Source organism: Balaenoptera borealis, assembly GCF_965194805.1.
Source record: "Balaenoptera borealis genome assembly, chromosome: 2".
Lineage (NCBI taxonomy): Eukaryota > Metazoa > Chordata > Mammalia > Artiodactyla > Balaenopteridae > Balaenoptera > Balaenoptera borealis.
The window spans coordinates 173925954-173945633 of record NC_138867.1 but is presented as its reverse complement, the minus strand read 5'-3'; the positions used below and the strand labels follow the sequence as shown (position 1 = coordinate 173945633).

Below are 19680 nucleotides of genomic sequence, written 5' to 3'. Positions count from 1 at the left end.
TTTAGAATTTTATTAAAAATAGTTTTTAAATGGAATTTTTATTGCTTTTTAATAAACCATTTGTGGTCAAAAATTGTTTAATGTAATTTACTTTTAGCACTCCCTTTTACTTCTCAAGGGCACCTTCATTTGGATATATATATTTTTTAATTGATGTATAGTTGATTTACAATGTTGTGTTAGTTTTAGGTATACAGCAAAGTGATTCAGTGTTATATATATAAAACGGCTGAGAAATTTAAATATCATATGATATCACTTACATGTGGACTCTAAAAAAAAATGATGCAAATGAACTTATTTACAAAACAGAAAAAGACTCACAGACATAGAAAACAAACTTATGGTCACCAAAGGGGAAAGGGGTGGAGGGATAAATTAGGAGTTTGGGATTAATATATACACACTACTATATATAAAATAGGTAAACAACAAGGACCTACTGTACAGCACAGGGAACTATACTCGATATCTTGTAATAACCTATAATGGAAAAGAATCTGAAAATGGATATATATATACACATATATATATATAACTGAACCACTGTGCTGTATACTTGAAACTAACACATTGTAAATTAATTATACTTCAATTTTTAAAAAAAGTATAAAAGATTTTTTAACTAAAAGAAAATGCAATGACAGAAACTGTATACAATAAGTTATACTGAAAACAAAGGTGATGAAATACTCAAAACTCATCACTTCCTACTTATTTTCTCACATTTACTATTATCTAGGTTTCTGAGTTTATTCATGACTACTAAATCTTCATGGTGAAAATGGTGTACTACTGAGGCATCTCTTCCCAACTCCACATTTGGTGACAGACATCATGTTAGTAGCTTGAAATCATACATAGTGGAAGTGTTTATACCATGGAAATTGGCAAACACTACAAATCAGGGCTTGATTTATTGTCAGGTTGGTGGCCTCTGTAGACTCCTGGGCTGTATCCAGCCCAATGCCTGTTTTTGTGAAGAGTTTTAAAATTTCATTTTATATATTTTTTATTGAGGTGAAATTCACATAACATAAAATCAACTATGTGAATATAAAGTTTTCTTGGAATACAGCCACATTCATTTGTTTACAAATTGTCTATGGCTGCTTCTGTGCTATGCATAAAGGCAGAGTTGTGACAGAGACTGTATGGTCTATAAAGCTGAAAATATTTACTATCTGGCCCTTTACAGAAATAGTTCACCAACCCCTGGGGTTTAGACTTTTAAGAAAATGTTGATTATGCAGATTAAACTTAAAAGTGTGTCATGCCTGTAGCTGTTACATTAGGAATAGCACAAATGATGAGGAAATATTCTTCCAGTATTTTTTTTTTTTAATAAATTTATTTATTTATTTATTTATTTATTTATGGCTGTGTTGGGTCTTCGTTTCTGTGCGAGGGCTTTCTCCAGCTGTGGCGAGCGGGGGCCACTCTTCATCGCGGTGCGCGGGCCTCTCACTGTTGCGGCCTCTCCCGTTGCGGAGCACAGGCTCCAGACGCACAGGCTCAGTAGTTGTGGCTCACGGGCCTAGTTGCTCCGCGGCATGTGGGATCTTCCCAGACCAGGGCTCGAACCCGTGTCCCCTGCATTGGCAGGCAGATTCTTTTTTTTTTTTTTTAATTTTTATTTATTTATTTTTATTTATTTATGGCTGTGTCGGGTCTTCGTTTCTGTGCGAGGGCTTTCTCTAGTTGTGGCAAGTGGGGGCCACTCTTCATCGCGGTGCGCGGGCCTCTCATTATCGAGACCTCTCTTGTTGCGGAGCACGGGCTCCAGACGCGCAGGCTTAGTAGCTGTGGCTCACAGGCCCAGTTGCTCCGCGGCATGTGGGATCTTCCCAGACCAGGGCTCGAACCCGTGTCCCCTGCATTGGCAGGCAGATTCTCAACCACTGCGCCACCAGGGAAGCCCGGCAGGCAGATTCTTAACCACTGCGCCACCAGGGAAGTCCCTCTTCCAGTATTTGAAAAGTCTTTTCTGATTCGCTAAGACATTACTTGACTCATTAACATAAAAATTATCAGTCAACATTCATGTCAGGACTACACTCATAAGCTGATTATAGATACAAAAGTTCAGCAAAAAACAAGGAAAGCAGTCTGTGAGAAACAACTGACTACATCAAATTGACAATAAAGTGTTGTGTTTCATTATTATTTGTAAATTGTCTGCTACCTATCCTTTCTATCAGTATAATTTATAAATTATGTGTGTATAGGCATACTTTTTTTTTCCTGGAGAGCCAGCTTTCAAACATTTACGGGCACACCACTAGAGTAAATCAGAGTTCTTCATTACTTCAAAGTCCTTGAAATAAAGTTTGAATGAAACTAAAATCCACTTGCATTACTGTAATTCAACATTACATATAAGTGAAAAGAGGAAAGAACCTGGATTCTTTAGATACCAACTCTTATAAATTACGGTTTACTAAAAAAATCGTTCTAAGTTTTATCATCTCTGCATGCAAACTGAGTTTCTCCATGGTGATTATCAAAGTCAAGCAAAAACAAACAGAAAAACCCACCTAACATAAAAAAGTTATGTTCATGGACACAGTGCTCCCTTTTATGAAAATCAATAATGTTACTTGGAAAGTCAACAGAAGTTCAATATTTAATACATTCCCTAACACTTTACTTTTCTCATAACTATACTGAAGAAATGTACTGCTCGTCCCCCCACTCCCACTTCTAGTTTCCCAGTGCCCGGCCTGGATGCCCTGTTTCCTATGTGTGCCATGAACACACGTAGGCTGGAGGCAGGCAGTGTGACAGCAGGGAGGGGATGGGGCTCTTTACAGAAGCCTGAAGGAATCTGAGGTCACAGATCTGGGGAGCAGACGCGCACAGTCATGAATGAGGGAGAGGGAAGTATAAACTGAGATGAGAAAGGAAAGAAGGGTCCAAGTCACACAGCACCTGTAGATCATGACAATAAGGAAAGTGGATGTCTATTCTAATCACATGGGATCTTAAGCGAATGATGTGATCTGATATTGGTTTGGAAGGGGCAAGAGGGAAGTGTTCCAAGAGGGTGATGGCCAGGCTTGGACAAGAGATGGAGAATAGAGGATGAAGGGAGAATATACATTTTGGTAGTAGAGCCACCAGGACTTACAGACAGACTGGACGTACTAAGGTGGAGAAAAGCAGGGAGCGCGGATGATGCCGGGGCTTTAACAGGGCCACAGTTATGGCCACACTGACTGCAATGAAAACTCAGGAGTCCTGCACAGGACTTCCCTGGTGGCGCAGTGGTTAAGAATCTGCCTGCCAATGCAGGGAACACGGGTTCGAGCCCTGGTCTGGGAAGATCTCACATGCCGCGGAGCAGCTAAGCCCGTGCGCCGCAACTACTGAGCCCGTGCTCTAGACTGGTGAGCCACAACTACTGAGCCCACGTGCCATAACTACTGAAGCCCGCACACCTAGAGCCCGTGCTCCACAACTGGAGAAGCCACCGCGATGAGAAGCCCGAGCACCACAACGAAGAGTAGCCCCTGCTCGCTGCAACTAGAGAATGCCGCGTGCAGCAACAAAGACCCAACGCAGCCATTAATTAATTAATTAGAATAAAATAAATAAATAAAAATTTAAAAAGAGTCCTGCACATCCTCTCTGTCCTGGGAGGCTGGACTCCAGTGCTCTGAGAGCATGAAAAATACGATTGGTGGACTTGACTGGGGTAAAGAGTTGCACACCCCTGCTCTGAATCTCCCAGAAAGGCATGAGAGATGAAATAATCCTCTCCTCTCCGCTGGCTGCAGTACACAGCGGCCCCACGATCCACTCCACATGTGATTGCTCTCAATAGTTCGAGTGCTCTTCAGGCTAAATCAATCTACTTTTATTTTCATTTTTTTACCGTTTAATTGAAAAAACAATGGAGCACAGGAAAAACAAAAACCGTTCCTATTGCCCCAATACAAATGTTTCCCATTTTACCCCAAGTTCTAGTTTTTGTGCCTTTTCTAGTTGTGCAGGGCTGACAAAAAATGCTCCTTTTCTTCACCATGGCAAGGCTTGTCCATTTTTCTACAGAGCCTGCAGGATCATTCTTCACAGCTCTACGCTATTTGACTCTGTGGATACACCATGTTTCCTAAGCCTCTCCCACGCCATTTAATTAATGATATTAAAAATTATTATTACATAAATATATTCATTAACATTGTTATTAAAAATGACCATGTATCTGTAAATAAATTTCCAAGAGTAAAATGACCTGATCAAAGGACGTGACCATGGCTATGCCTCCTGCCATGTAAATATTTTCCAAAAGGGTGAAGTATGAAGTTGCTCCTGGGTCCTGGAGCAGGGTGCTGTGGGATGAGGTGGGTAGAGTGGGAGATGCTCTAGGAGATATAAAATAGCAACAGGACAGTTTAACGCCATCTTGATTATCTGCCAACAACATTTTTCCCCCACATATTTGAATATGAGGTGTATTTTCTGATTATTAATCACATCAACATTTCTCTGTCTGGTGATGTCTCTGGGAGCTTGTGATTGTTAGTTCTGAGTAAGTTCTCCATACCAAAAGAACACTGCTTCCTAAAGGCGATTTCGCACACACACACAAATCTGTATTCTGATCCCTCCCCTCCCCAGTCTGCAACCACAATACAGAGGGATTCGGAGAAGTTCAGGCAGGTTGTAAACCTGGTTGGGAGTTCCAACCCAAGCACCTCTTCCAAAGTGTGCCTTTCCTTTTACAAGTGTGGGATTTTGTTCTACAACCAATTTCTTCCTGCTTCCCCCTAGGGAGCTTTCAGAAATGTGCAAAATTATGCAATGTTGTCTGGTAACTGCTCACACTAAAAGGAAGACTATCTTTGGCAAAAAATACCATCTGTGAAAACCACAGTTAAATATCTACAAACTCATCCAGGGGAATAAACTGCCTCCGCCCCCAACCCCCAAGAAAAGCAGGGAGGGGACTTATATGTGTTCAGTGTCTACGATGAACCCAGCAACTTCCCTTCAGGCATTATTTAACCCTTCAGTAGGGCAGGGCTTGTCTTCACTTTATAGAGGACAGCAAGTCTGACAGATTGTCAGCAATATTTGATGTGATTTGTCCAAGGACAAACATCTCAGAAACAGAGCTATATAGATTTGAACTCCAAAACCCTTGCATATGAAATACTTTTCTTTCTCCCTCCCTCCCTCCCTTCCTCCCTCCCTCCCTCCCTCTCTTCCTCCCTCCCTTTCTTTCTGGCTATCCGTTTGTCTTTTTCATTTGGGGGGAGGCTCAGAGGATTTCGTATTCCCCAACCTGTACTTAAGAAATGAGAAGAAGCCTTTCTTCTCCATGAGACAAGACCTCGTGAATGGAGCTGACATGGCTCAGGGGGCCCAGAGATATCAGAGAAACCAGGCTGTGTGACAGGGGAGGGGTCAAGACTTGAGGGTCGCTGGGAGGGGACAGGGGCCGTACTCTGCACCCCCATGCTACCCAACTCCCCATGTGGAAAAACACAGCACAGGCCCCAACTCTTACCCAAAGCAAAAGTGATGAGGCCCTGGAAGCACGCTGTCCAATTCAGGTAGGCATTAAAATTAAATAGAAATTTTAAAGTGAATTCCTTGGTGTACCACCCACGCATTAGGTGCTCACTAGCCACATGTGGCTGTGGCTACCATACAGAACAGTGCAGAGACCTTCTCCGTCAGCAGCAGCGCTCAGCCAGGAAGGAAAGAGCTCGGCAGGGATTTTCACAGTCCCCTCTGCTCCCTGCAGTGGGCGCAATGTTGCCTCCTAAGAAAAGCAAAGGCTCTGAGGTCAGCTGTGCGGTGGCCAGCTACTTACCCTGGCTAAACCTTAGACTCATCTATTAAATGGTATAATACCTGGCACAGAATGAGCATATGATAAGAGTTGCTCCTGTCCTCCTGTTTCTGTTATGGTCCAAAGATAAAGTCCTTACAAAGAAATAACCCTTATAAAGATGATGCCAAAAGACACTGAACACTTGATTTGTTAAGTAGGGTTGCTCATTAGATTGAATGAGATCCAGTCCCTCCATGCTGAACTCCACCTGCAGGTCTATTACCCACTAATAGGATTAAAATCCACTCTCTGCTCCTTCCAGCTGCAAGGCCTCAGGTAAGGACAACCTCCCTCACTCTTTTCCTCATCTTTAATAGAGAAACAGTATCAGCTCCCTCACCTAGGTGACTAAACCAAGCCAGACACTGCACCAGGCACCTAACATGCTCAGCCCCTTAGGATGACACCACCAGGTGATGGCACCAAGAGCCACATATCACAGATAAAGACACTGAGGCCCGGAGACACTAAGTGATTCACCCCGAGGCCACTCAGGTGGAAGCAACCAAGTAGGACCTGGAGCTGCTGCTCTCACAGAACAGCTGGGGTTCAGGGTTCAGAACCCTCTTATAGGGGGAGTCCAGGCCTGGCCCGAAGGAGGGAGGAGGCATGTGCACTCCTGGGGGGGCTGGGCCTGAGGGATTCGTCACACCACAGAGGGGGGCTAGGCAAGTGCTGCAAAACCTGTAGCTGCCCACCTCCCCCGCTTCCTGCGTCCTGTCTCCAGCCTCTAGAATCTCGACTCCCTAAAACTGAGTGACACACACAGGACAGGCTCAATGCCTGAGTGCTGACCATGCCACTATGGCTCCAAGGGAACTGACGCACCACAGGAGGACTCCAAAGGGCTGAAGTCTGGAGAGGGCCAAGCAGCCATCACAGGAGGGGGGCATCCTCCAGGGAACCAGCCATCCCAACCCCAATACCAGTAAGCCAAGCAGCTGCCCTGCCCAGTCCCCACCAAACTTGAACTCTTTCTTACCCCGAACCCAGCTTGGTCCTCCCACATTAGGCACTGCTTGCGCTTACCCACAGCTTGAAATCAGAGATGGATCCACAATAAACTGGTCATTGGCCCTAACAGAATGAACTATGCACCAGCAAAAGAACGGGGTAGGGCGGACACAGGCATGTCAGACAAGTTAAAAGTGAGCAAGATCAGACCAGGATGCCAGAACAGTCAGAAGACAGTGCTCCTGGGACAGCTGGCACTGGGCTTGTTGGGAAAGGCATGCTGGACCTGGAGCCCAGAGACGGAGGTAGGAAGGGAAGGAAGGAGGGAGAATAGAGGGAGGGCAGGCCACCCAGGTGGGGGCGTAACAGCGGGTCAGGAGCTGATGAGCAGCTGAGTGTGGCTGGAGCAGGGGAGGAGAGAGGATGCCTGAGCCAGAGGCTGGGGCATAATGTGCTCAGCTGACTCTCCTGGTTGCAAGTGACAGAAAAGCCAGTTCAAATGGGCTTCATCAAGAAAAGAAGCCATTGACTCACCTAGCGCCAGCTGGGCCCAGGCAACTTATTCCTCCCCATCCCTCTGGGCCAGTCTCACTCCTGGGCAGGCTGTCCCTAGGCAGCAGACCCTAGCAGCAACCTGCTCACATCCTTCCCCATTCAAGTCTCCTCCAACTACTCCAGCAGAGCACTAAAACCTTCAGATGGCCACAGGTCCATCCCTGAACCAATCACTGGCCAGGAAGACGCAGCCCCATGATTGGCTAGACCCCAATCACTAAGCATCCAATGGGCATGGGCCAGAGGGAGGGAGGGGGAAGTAGGGGATGGGAGCTGGGTGAGCCGCCCACCAACAAGTTTGTTCGCTACCATGCACACATCAACATCCAAGATGCTTCAGGCCAGGGACCACATCCTACTCTCAACAGCTTTCCTAAGCAGTGTATGTACATCCTCCTGAGAAAATTAAGGCTACAAACCTAACCTCTTCCAAAGCGACATGGTGAACAGCAGAGTCAAGATTCCAACTCAGTTCTCAACTCTAAAGCCCAAGTTTTCCACCCGGAGAAAGACTGTCTTCTTCACTATGTAACCTACAGAGCTCACATGTTACCCAGTCAGCCACATGGCCCCAACTGAGGGGGTGAAACATCCCAGTCTGTTTTTGGACACTCACTCTGGGGCCGGCACAGAGGCAAGATCAGCACACAGGAGACTGGCTGGGAAGCAGCTACATCTCCCTAGTGATCCTGCTTGTAGGAATGGGGCAACCAAGGGAGGCGGCCAGCTGAGCAGTGGGTTGTGGCACCACCAACCAACAGCACAGCATGCCGAGGGAAGCAGTCAGCTGGACTGCTGGAAGCCATGGTGAGAATACCTGGGGAAAGTCTTAAAGGCCAGACAGGGGTCCCCAAAGCAAAGCCAAAATACTCAAGGGGAAGGAGGTACGGTGGGAATGAGGTTTGGAGAGAGCGGAAAGGCCAATGCAGTAAGGTACAGGGAGCCAGGGGACAATGGGAACCGCTCAGTGTTAGGCCTCAGGCTTGCTTTGTTCCCAAGGAGATGCATTCAGCACTAACCCTGAGGCAGGCCACTGAGGACAGCACGATGACCCAGGGACACAGCTTGAAGGGACAAGCATAAGGGCATCCTCATGCCCAAGGTTGTTGGCTCATCTTACAGAGCAGAAGATGCCACTTCCTATTTCCCCAACTTGGGGGAGCCCACCACCAACAGTACAGAAAACCATGCCTACTGTAGGAGCATCATCCCCAGGGCAACACGCAGATTCCGGCTCCCCTAACTCTGAGTGGGGCTGACAAGCAGGTTCACCAGAAACCCTAAGACAGTCCCCACCTCCCCGCCCCAGACCTCACTGTTTTTGTCCTGCCACATGGGAGGGCTATAGCAGTCTAGGGACACCTACTGCTTCTGTCTGCACAACAGACTCTGCTTCTTCTGCAAGCTCCTCCCTGACTTCTTGAGGGCACTGCCATTTTCTTACAAAGCCCCCTTCACCCCACCCCCAAGCCAAGCTGGAGTGATTCTCTGGAGTTTTCAAACTGGAAGCAAGTCAGTGAATCCATTTTTGATCATGTCCTAGCTTTCAAGAGTTCAAATCCCAGAGCTGCTACATTTCCCGCCATGTGGAAGAAGTCTGTCCACAAGACACACAGACACACCCAATGCTGACGACAAAAAAAAAAAAAAAAAAAAAGAACAGTTTCCCTCTCTGTTCTCCCACTCCAATTTCAATCCCAAACAGTACTTTGACTCAGTGGTGAGAGGAGAAAGGTTACAAGCGAATTCAGGATGAGCTCACAACACATGGGAGGGTGATACTTTTGCCCTTTGGTGAGAAGTGAGGCTCCTGCACTCAGTGGAAGCTTTGGCCTGTTGACCAACCTTCAAAGGGAGAACTTTAAATGCTTAAGAATACGAAGCTCCTTTAAAATAGAAGTGAAAGTGAAATAACCATTCACAAACCTCCTCGCCCCCAGACATGCCTAAAATGTAACATGTGGCCCACATCTGCCACTGCCAGGCTGCCAGCATCCAGCAAAGGGAGAACAGACATCACCAATTTCGGGTGCTTGCCTAGAGCCCCCCAGATTGGAAGGGAAAAATGGAGGGACATGAAAGATCACCTGACCCAATGCATTTCAGTTAACCTAAGGGAAAGAAATGCAGGTACCAGTTTCTGGTAAGCGGGGGTGGGGTGGGGGACGACGACGACGGCATGGGGGGGACAGACAAGAGGAAATGGGTAAGACAATCAGCTCGGACCAGACCTCCGAGTAATCATCTATGCCTCTGAGGCCGAGAGAACAGAAGTCTGGAGAACTCAGCTCCTGCCTGGGTCACAGGCACTGTCTCCTTCCACCCAGGCTCATCCAGGCAGTTACTGCAGCATCAGGAGAGGTGATGGGGACAGGAGAATCAGCAGTGCTATGGTGAGGCTCTCCTGGACTCCTAAAGGGCTCCTTAGCCCAGGATAGGGTCAGAAGCTGCAACCTAGCACCTGCACTAAGACAAGGTACCCAAGCGTGACTACAGGCAAATCAGAGTCTGCAGTTCAACCAGAAGGAGTGGGTACTTAGAACCCTGGCTGTGATCTGACGCCATCCAAACAATCCCGTTGCTTATGCCAGACCTCATATTTCAGTCACATCCATTCTGTCATCTGGACCCAAGTCTCCCAGGCCTAGCATTGACACCCAACTATTTGAAGGCGCCCAACTATTTGAAGGCGCTATCATATCAACGAAGTGACTAAACCAGCACGCACTCAGGGGTCACTGCCAGCCCACTCCCCACCCCATTCTCCCATTAACAGGACCTAATGTTTCTTGGGGGCACACCCTCTACTCTGGGTCAGTCTGGGTGGAACTAACACCATGCCCAGATTCAGGGGTGAACCAACGAACACAGCCTGCTATTTCAATCAAAGTCCAGAGAAGGCACCGGGAAATGTCTGCTGGGCCTTCTGGGAAAGAGGTGACTTCTCTTTCTGCCCCTGGATAATGGTCAGTGAGGGTGAATCCCAAAGCTGCAGGGGCTGGGGAGAAGACACCCACTATGCAAAGGCAACACAACAAAAAGCAAAACAGAGAGCGGGAGTAAAGCCAGGTCGTCACCTGAGAAGAGACCCATTTCTGGGCCTTTAAGTAACACAAGCCAATGAGCCCCTCTGCGTTTAAGCTCCTGTCATGAGCGCAGTGCCACCTCCCTCTGGGGAAAAGGGGTTAAAAGAATTAGTAAAGGTGCTCTGCCTGCAACTATCTAACTGAACACTTGAAGGAAACAATGTGAAACAATGAGCAGAAAGGGTAAACTCTTCCTAGTTTATATACCTAAACGTCAGTGTCACTCACCCCCCACCCTCGCAGCACTAAAAAGCTAGCTTGCCAACTATTTGCCTGGCACAGATGCAAGGTGCACCAAGGGGGTAAAAAAAAGTTGGGAAGTGTTTACTGGAAGTGGCTTTCAGGAGGACTGGCTTCAAGAAGGAGGACACAGGTAGCTACCTTGAGGATCACCCAAGGGAAAGCGGACGTGGCCACCACCCCACGACCCAACACAAGCTAGGCCAGGGACCTGATGGAAAGAGGGGTCAAGAGAGCTAAGGTGGGGGCTTCCCTGGTGGCGCAGTGGTTGAGAATCTGCCTGCCAATGCAGGGGACACGGGTTCGAGCCCTGGTCTGGGAAGATCCCACATGCCGTGGAGCAACTGGGCCCGTGAGCCACAACTACTGAGCCTGCGCGTCTGGAGCCTGTGCTCCACAACAAGAGAGGCCGGGATAGTGAGAGGCCCGTGCACCGTGATGAAGAGTGGCCCCCGCTTGCCGCAACTAGAGAAAGCCCTCGCACAGAAACGAAGACCCAACACAGCCATAAATAAATAAATAAATAAATAAATAAATAAATAAATCGTAAATCTTATTTAAAAAAAACAAAAACAAAACAGAGCTTCCTCCCCTTGCCTGCTGAGTCTGAGTCTCTGGGATGCGGTTCAGATATCTATTTAAAAATAAAAAATAAAAAAAAAAGAGAGAGCTAAGGTGGAATAGGGGAGGCGGGAATATCCAAGTAAGGCATCAAGGGGACAAGGAGAACCAGCCCCCAGGTGTGTGCAAGCAGAGCTGCAGCCAGCTTGCGGGGCCAGGCGCCATGCGGAGCCAAATCTGACCGGACTGTGGGTAAGGGAAGGATCTGAAGGTACAAGCAGGACAGCGGGGCCACAGGCACCTGGAGGAGGGCTGCCAGGCCACCAATGGCCTCTCGGTGCGAGCCACGGTCACGTGCAGCTGAGTTCTCCGTCAGTAACTCACCTGACTGCTGACGTCTGCACCACAGAACCCCCCATCACAGAGCCAAGGCCAGCCACCTACAAAATCACTTTGTGCACACAGTGGACAAGTGACTAGAGTCTCCACAGCAGCCATGAGGCTGACCCACCACAGGGTGTGACCTGGAGAAAGCAACACCCATTTTTTGGCCCTTGACGAATGAAACTCGGGAGAGGGGGTTGTCCAGGAAGGGTTTGATTTGTCACATGACCAAAAAAGGACACAGGGGCCCAAGGTAGCATTTGAACAGTGTCTCCAGGGATCACAGACAGCCAGTGAATCTAAGATCAAGAGCCACCTTCTCTGTCAGGGGTGAAAAATGCCAGCCAAGAAACAAAAAGGAAAAAACACTTCACACCTTTTCCTCAGCCAGCTCAAGAGAAAGCAAAAAGTATTTCAGGTACAACTTTCCTCTGGGACGAGCATAACAACGTTGTACAGATGAATCCAGCATAAGGATCCAAATCCAGGCAGGAGAGTGGAATGCCTGCCTTGTACCCACTGCCCTCTCTCGAGTGACATGGGAGGCAGCAGCAGGTGGCTAAGGACTGGGTGGGTAGGTTCCAACCCTAGTGTCATCCCTTCTAGCTGTGTGTCCACTGAGCCTCAGTTTCTGCACTGGTACCTGCCTCCCAGGGTTGCTGTACAGATTAAAGGTGAAAAGTGCTGGCACCTCATACCTGCTCAGTAAGTGCTGACAGCCAATTCTGAAGACCAGCCCTTTTCACAGGAAGATCAACAAGCATCTGAGCACCCACTTGCTGAAGAAGTTCTGGGTACCTGGGGAGTAACTCATGCTCTGCCAGCAAGGAGCTTGCAATCCCATGGAAAACGTGTTCAACAAGACCTATACTCAGCAGGAATGCAGGATTTTTAAGTTATGTACAGTGCCGGAAGGACACTGTCTTGGATTAAAGCAGGAAAGGTTTCTGGAAAAGGGAGAGCAGTAGGGACGACAGGAGGCCCCAACCAGAGGCAGTACAAAGGGTTCGATCCTAGGTGTCACACACATACAAGTAAAGTCGGCTTCCAGGTTTAAGTAGATGCTGTTTTGACAACAAGCTATAACTTCATTTCAAAACATTACTGGATTAGGAGTAGCTTCTGTCCTTGAGTTTTCTCCAAAAACAAAAACAAAAAAACAGCTACTCAAAGTACACCTGCCATTATGTGGAAGTTCCTGAATGTTTCTGATCATAAAAATGGATCCTGACACCCAAAAAGGTTAGGACCCAGTAGGCTAGAAGATTTTAAGGAGGGTAAGGTGGTAGGATATGGGAAGGAAATGGAAATGCAAAACTTAACGTTTAAAAACACTTCACATTTAAGGTTAACCTCAGAAGATGCACTGGAGTTCAACTTTCATGCTGGGCACTGCTTATGTAGGAGATGGGACACTGTTGTTAAGCCCACCGGCTTCTGAGCCAACCAGCACTGGGTTTGGGCCCAGAGCTTTCCCATCTCCACCTCTGTGACAATGGACAGATCACTTAACCTCTGTTCTCCCCTAAAATGAAGATGGAGCATCCACTTGCAAGAGTGGTTCAGAGAACCACCAAGGATGCAAAGCACTCTACACAATACCTGGTACATAGTAAGTGCTCAGTAAACGGCAGCTCTTCATTTTATAGCCTCCAATGGATCAATCCAGGAAACTTGCAGTCCCAGGAGCACTGGAAGGCTTTTAACCCCACCTGCCTGGAAGTGGTACATCACCTGACACGACCCTTCTTTTTAGCAGCCTCCATATACAATCACAGAACCTCCAGGAACTCACAAGTCAAGAATCTGAGGGCCCAGATAGAGGGCCCAGTCCTGTCTGCACGCCCACCTGGCATGGTGGCCCTGGACTCTCGAGCCAGCTCTGACGATAATCAAGAGCTCCCCCGAGTGCAACAGCACCTACCTCCCAGGAACTCCTGCCTTCCGAGTCCTAGGTTTGCCTCTGGAAGCCACACAGAGCCTACCTAACCCCAGTACTGGAAACGAGCCCCCAGGCCCTTCACAGAGCCTGACACCTGCCCCCTTCCCATCCCATTGCTGAGAGGGCAAACTGTTCAAGGATTTGCTACCAACTCCTCCAAACTCTCCATTCCCCTCAGGTCAGAGACAAACCAAGAACTGACTTCCTTTTCCTTCTGAAAACTCAAATGATGGAAAAAAATGATGATTCTAGAAAGCCATTTCACTCTCTTAAGAATTCTGAACTATCTCTGAATAAGACACATGAACTGTTCCACTTGGATCTAAGAGCTGTAGCCCTGTAAGGCTGCCCCACCCCAGACCATCCGTGTGCACACTCTAAGCCTGCTCCAGGTCCCTGGAGGGTTGCAGCTGGGCATCCCCAGGTCTGCACCCTCCATATCCAGCACCATAAATGCTTGCTAGAAATGTTTATTCAACTGCTGAGCCACCTTTTCCAGTTTTACCATATTTCTCCATAAACAGTGTGCATCAGTTGGTGATTGAAACGTAAGTGTACTGCCTCCCAAGACCTGGAATTCATTCAGAGAGTACTTTTAAACACAGCATGCGGAGTATTGGTACGCCCTCCTTATTCAGGAAATGCTCTCCAGTTCGTGGAATCCCTGTGTCAATACTTGCTCAGCGCTACTCATGTGCCTGGAGAGTGAAAAGGAGCAGTTTGAGAAGGGGCTCTGAGCGTGGGCACTCACAAGGCTGGACTGAAAATGCGCTGCCTATGCAGCCGGCCACCGAGCCACAAACTCAGTCACCCAATCTGACAACCAGCTAGTGGGCCCCAAAGGGACCAGGCGGACTCAGGCCAGAGCCACCATCAGGAATAAAAAGAAAAAGCACGACTTCTACTGAAAGACAGAGCTCCCAGCTTCCAGAAGGCGGTTTACAGTGGGGGGCGGGGGGTGGGCAGGAGACCCCCTGAGGCAGTCACCCAGAGGTCGGGCTGGGTAAAATCAGTTCTGGATGAACCAGAACTCCGTCTGAGAAGACACTCACATGGACACCAAAACTGAGGCAAAGTAAATACAGCTCTCCTCCTTCACCTAACTCCACGCTTGGCACCCCTGAGGGCATGTCCTGCCACACGAAGCTGCATCATGAGCCCGGGTGACCATGGTGCCTGTTTATATCTGTATCAGGACAAAAACCCCTTCCCATAAGCTGATCTTGGACTGTCCTCCTAGGCCTCTGTGACCTCCAGCCAGGACAACATACCCTGACGAGAGCCGCCTCTGAGGACCTCCATGAAGACCGAATGTAAAGTCCACCTTCTTCTGAGGGAGAGAGTGAATCACAACAAGGTCTTACACCTGCTTCACAACCAACACTGTTACCTGCCTACTTCCCAAAGTCATAAAATGCCACACTGCTGTCCTCACACGTCCTGGCCATGACGTAAAGGAGCAAAGACAGGAAGGTTACTGAATGTGGGCAACCAGTGTGATCAGGAAGAGTCCACATGTTTAGATTTCATATCTACTAATATACTAATGAGAATCAGAACTAATAGTCTTCCATTTTAGAACTTATAAGATTCCTCTTTTCTGCAGGATCAATGGCATTTTAAATTAACATCAAAAGTGCTGTAATCTTGAAGCAGAAAAGGAAGCTGGAACACAAGACTCATGAAAAGTTCCACATCAGCTGGCAGTTGCCACACCACAGTGTGGTCTGGCCCAGGATTCTGTGTCCCTGACAGAAACCTTAAGATGTTTCCGGGACAGGCTGTCTAATGTCATCAACCTGTAAGATCTATCACAGGTAAATCGAACCCAAGTTGTAATCTCATATAAACTTGTGTGGGAGAGAAGAGGCTCCCACATCTTTTCTTACCAGCTCAAGAACGCTGCCTTCTTGGCCTCTTCTGAAGCTGCCTCTCCATGTTTGAGAGCAGTATGGTGGCGTTTAAAGTTGGAAACACTATCGTTTAATGACTTTGGCTAAGTCCCTCCCTAACTTTAGGGCAGTCACCTCACATTAAGTCAGTAGGAAACAAAGGCATCTTGTCCTCTCCTGGCCATGGGAGACACTCACTAAACAGTACTGTCATGATGTCGGCTTCTGCGCCTGCAGAAAGGGGAGACTGGCTACTCACCCCACCTGCCTTTATAGGCTGTTGGGAGAAAGCAGGAGACTCTGCTGCACAAAGTCAGGTAAAGCATACATCTCTGTGTAGAAGTGTGTTAGTGTTTGTTATTCAGAAAATTCACACAATGTACCTTGCATTAAAAGAAAAAACTTCTAGAACAACAATTCATGTTAGCCTCTGCTGCGCCTTCCAGAATCTGAACCTGGATCTCGAAGGAGCTTTATGGGGCAAATACACCAGTTCCCAATTCCACTTTGCAGATGAGGAACCTGCAGTCCAGTGAAGCTAAGTGGTATCTTAACCTTCAAATTCCTAGGTGGGAAAATTATCCTTCCCGTGTGTCTCTCTGCAGAGGCCCCTTGGTCACCTCCCCTTGGCCACCTGAAGTCTGCAGAACAGTGAAGAAGAAAAGTAGTTCCTGAGGTTTCCTGCTGGAGAGCCCAAGAAGGAGTCTAGGGTTCAGTCAGTTTAACCAGCACTTAGAAAGTACACCTAACACTTCTGCTCTAGACAGAGAAGACAAAGCCTGAACTCTGGTGAAACAATGAGTGTCCGATACAAACGGGAACCTAATCATTTGCTGATGAGATTATGCTTGGGTGGACTGACTCTGATTTCTGGGCAGGAGTAAGACAGTCCTCAACTTTATCCATAACAAAACAAGATTAACCTGGAACAAAGGCACACAGTGCACTTAAGAAAGATTTTCAACACCCTGGGCTGCCATACACAAGAAGAGTAAGGCTTTGACTGTTCTGAAAAACCGTTAGTTGCTTTTTGAAAAGGAGTGTACAGAATTTACTTTATTACTGAGTTGAGAGAAATTATTAACTCAGAGCCTGATGCTATAGATATTCAAATACTCCAGAGGCTAGAATATAGAGCAAAGAAACAACTTTCCTCTCAAGAACTCCTTTGTCAGGGAGATGGTCAGAAAGTGGTACTTTGTTACTTCCCTAAGTTTTCAGATACTTGTGGATATTAGGTCAGCTGCCTGACATTGAGTTTTCAAGCAAAAGCTAAGTTTGTTAGCATACTTGCATGCCCATAAAGGTAAGCATTACGTGACACAATTCTCTGTCGCTTCTCTCAGAAGAGGTTTAATTTTAGTGTTGGCTCTTCAACACTGTCCCCATTTTTATTTTCCAGGAGCATCTTAAATATGTGTCAACTAACTATGCAGAAGTGGAGTTCCTACTTGGGCAAGGCAGAAGAGGAGAACAGCTGTGTGCTGGCACCGCCTGGTTGGAGCCACCTAACTCTCACCTGAGCCCAGGTCAATCAAGAGAAACTGCAGAAATACAGTCACATCATCTCTGCCAGCAACCTATCCCTCCACGGCTCTGAGTTTCTATATGGGGTTTGCTCCAAGCCACACTCCTGTCAAACGGCTTATAAACAATACTCAGGGATGTCACTGACAACAGCAGCATTTAAAGGTGGCACTTTCTCACCACTCATATTCAGAGACAATTTCCCAATTTCATCCACCACACTTATATTAGCAGGACTCTGCACACACCTATCACAAGAGTGCCCCCAAATAAGCCACGTGAAATGTGCATTCCATGACACGTAACACAACCGTGGTCTTGGCCTCTCTTCCTCCTGTACTCCTAGGAACCCTTTAGATTAGAGCCTTACACAACACTGGAACCCCTGAGGTCACTGCCCCACCTAATCTACAACATGGTGACTGCCCGTTAAAGTGCCTCCTGATCCCAAAGCTCTCCTAGGTGGCGTTAAGGATCAGTGCTAATATCTCAGCAACCTTTCAGACTCTCCGGAAGGCAAACAAGCACATGGAATTCAAGAAATTACACTCTGACTGATGCAAAAGTCACCAAGGCTACATTTTTCAAGTCACTTGTTTTATCCTCTAATATTTCAGTCTTGGGAATTGCTGCAGCACCCGTTTCTGCAAAAATTCTGCAAGGTTTTATATAGCTTGTGCCTACTCCACCCCCAAAGTCATAACAAAAATGTATACAATATTTCTTAAAGACAATTACCACCAAGTCTATCTTAATGGGGTCTGAAGACCAGGAATGACAGAATTACTTATGATACAGAAATCAGAGTCTTACAAAAATAACTCTATTTCTGCCAGAATTGTACAATCCAACATGAATTATTCCCAAAATGCTAGGCTAAAGCCTACTGCTAAAAGTAATCAGCCAAACTCACGTAAAGGAAAAGCAAAAGCCCCCATAGTGACAGAAACCTAAGTTACCTAGCCAAGTCCAAGATGGTTTATTTCTTCCATCCCCAGCACATTAAAAAGTGGTTTCAATGGCCACTTCCTGGTCTCCCAGGAAATGCAGGGGCTCACTTCATACTTGGATGCCACTACATCTTCCCATTGCTGAACTGCTCCTGCCACAGGGGTAAATGACCCCTATGGCCGTAAACCACTCATAAAAAATATGAGAACGCGATGAGTCTTTCCCTACACACACGGAGGGGGGCAGGGGAGATCCCTCCACAAACAGTAGCCTCCGTGGAGGAGCACCTGAGAAAGCGACACCCTGGGGTTAACCCTGATGGCCTAGGTCACAACCCAACAGGCTAGGACCCCAGGTAGGGCGTAGACAGCCAACGGAGGGCTCTGGGTGGAATGGGAGAGCAAACAATCATCTTTAATTCACTACCAAAAAGCGAGGCTCTGGCTTGGCCTGAGACGCAATGAGTACTTAGGCCCAGAAAGGTAACAGAAAGAATCCCACTCTCCACAAGATCATCTTCCGTCGGCAGGGACCCCAAGAGAGACCCGGCAAAGGCATGCCCACTCTCAGAACCAAAAGGTACTCTCCAAGCGCCCTGGGCACCCGGCTAGGTGCAAAGCAGGCCAGGGGGGTTCCCTCCGAAGCCAGGAAGGTGCTTCCAGACGGGAGAAAAGAGAAAGAGGACTTCCCTGATCACCCAGAAGACCGAGACACCGCCGGCACCGGCTCCCCGAGTCATACCCCGGACACCAGTTGCTCCACAGCCTTTCCCCCTCCCCTGCCCCCCGCCGGGAGGGCTTCCCGGGGGTCGCGGGTCCCCCGGGAAGGGCGAGGCGGGCGAGCTCCGTCAGCAGCAGCAAGGGTCGTAGAGCTGGACCGGGAGAGGAGAAAAAGCTCTGGTCTCAGCTCCCATCTGCTCCCTCCGCCCAGGCCGCACGAAAGCCTCGGCCTCACGTACCGAGCGCCGCCGGGCTGCCCGACCAGCCCCCGGCCCGGGCCCGGGGGGCGAGATGCCGGGATGGCAGCGGCCCTCGGGGGCAGGTGGGTGTCCGGTGGGTCCCCCGGAGCCCTGCGGGCGAGGGGCACTATGGAAGGGGAGGGTCCCGGGCCCACGCGGCCTCCACCCCAGCCCGTGTGGTGAACACTTACGTTGCTCTGGGGGTCGATGGCCTGCAGCAGCCGGTCCCTGATCTGCTGCGGAGACGGCGGAGCCGCTGTCATTGCCTGGGCGAGGCGGGGGGGGAGCGGCCGGGCCAGCGGGCGGGCGGGCTGAGGCGGGGGACGGGGTCACTCACTCGCCTGCCTCCGGGAGCGGAGCCTCATGTTCCCCGCGGCACCGGGGGAAGTGGGGGCGCGCGGGGTGGCGGAGAGGGGAGCCGGGGCCGGGGCTCAGGCCCGGGGCGCCGCCGCCACCAGAGGAGGAGGAGCCGCCGGAGCCGTCGCCGCTGCTGCCGCCGCCGCCGCCGCCTCGAGAACCAAACTCCAGTGAGCTGCCCCCGCGCGGAGCACTCTGGGTAACCCGCGCCGCACGCAGCGTCGGCACCACGCTGAGGAGGTTGGGAGATGGGGCAGGCAGAGACGCCAAACTTGGGCGGGGCCACACGCGGGCCCCGCCCCGCGCCTCTACGCATGCGCGCGCAGGCGCATTGTCCCCGCCCGGCCAAAGGGGCCGTTGGGAGGCGGTTGGGCAGGGGAACGGCCACCGCCTGGATGCCCCGCCCTCACCCAAGCTGGGCGGGGGCC

The 19680-nt window shown here is 48.9% G+C and overlaps 1 protein-coding gene across 2 annotated transcripts in view; it reads right to left on the bottom strand.

Annotated features, from left to right (window-relative positions):
- MED26 (mediator complex subunit 26) overlaps positions 1-19476 on the bottom strand; it is a 39954-nt gene extending 20478 nt beyond the window's left edge. Inside the window, exons 1-2 of one of the 2 annotated variants that reach the window (XM_082383039.1) lie at positions 19087-19476; positions 4238-4367 (exon numbers count right to left, since the gene is read on the bottom strand). In XM_082383039.1, coding sequence (XP_082239165.1) covers positions 4238-4276 — 39 coding nt within the window. In that variant the 5' untranslated portion in view covers positions 4277-4367; positions 19087-19476. The remainder of the gene's footprint in view (positions 1-4237; positions 4368-19086) is intronic. The other variant, XM_082383038.1, reaches the window with a different exon arrangement.
- Positions 19477-19680: the final 204 nt, after the last annotated feature.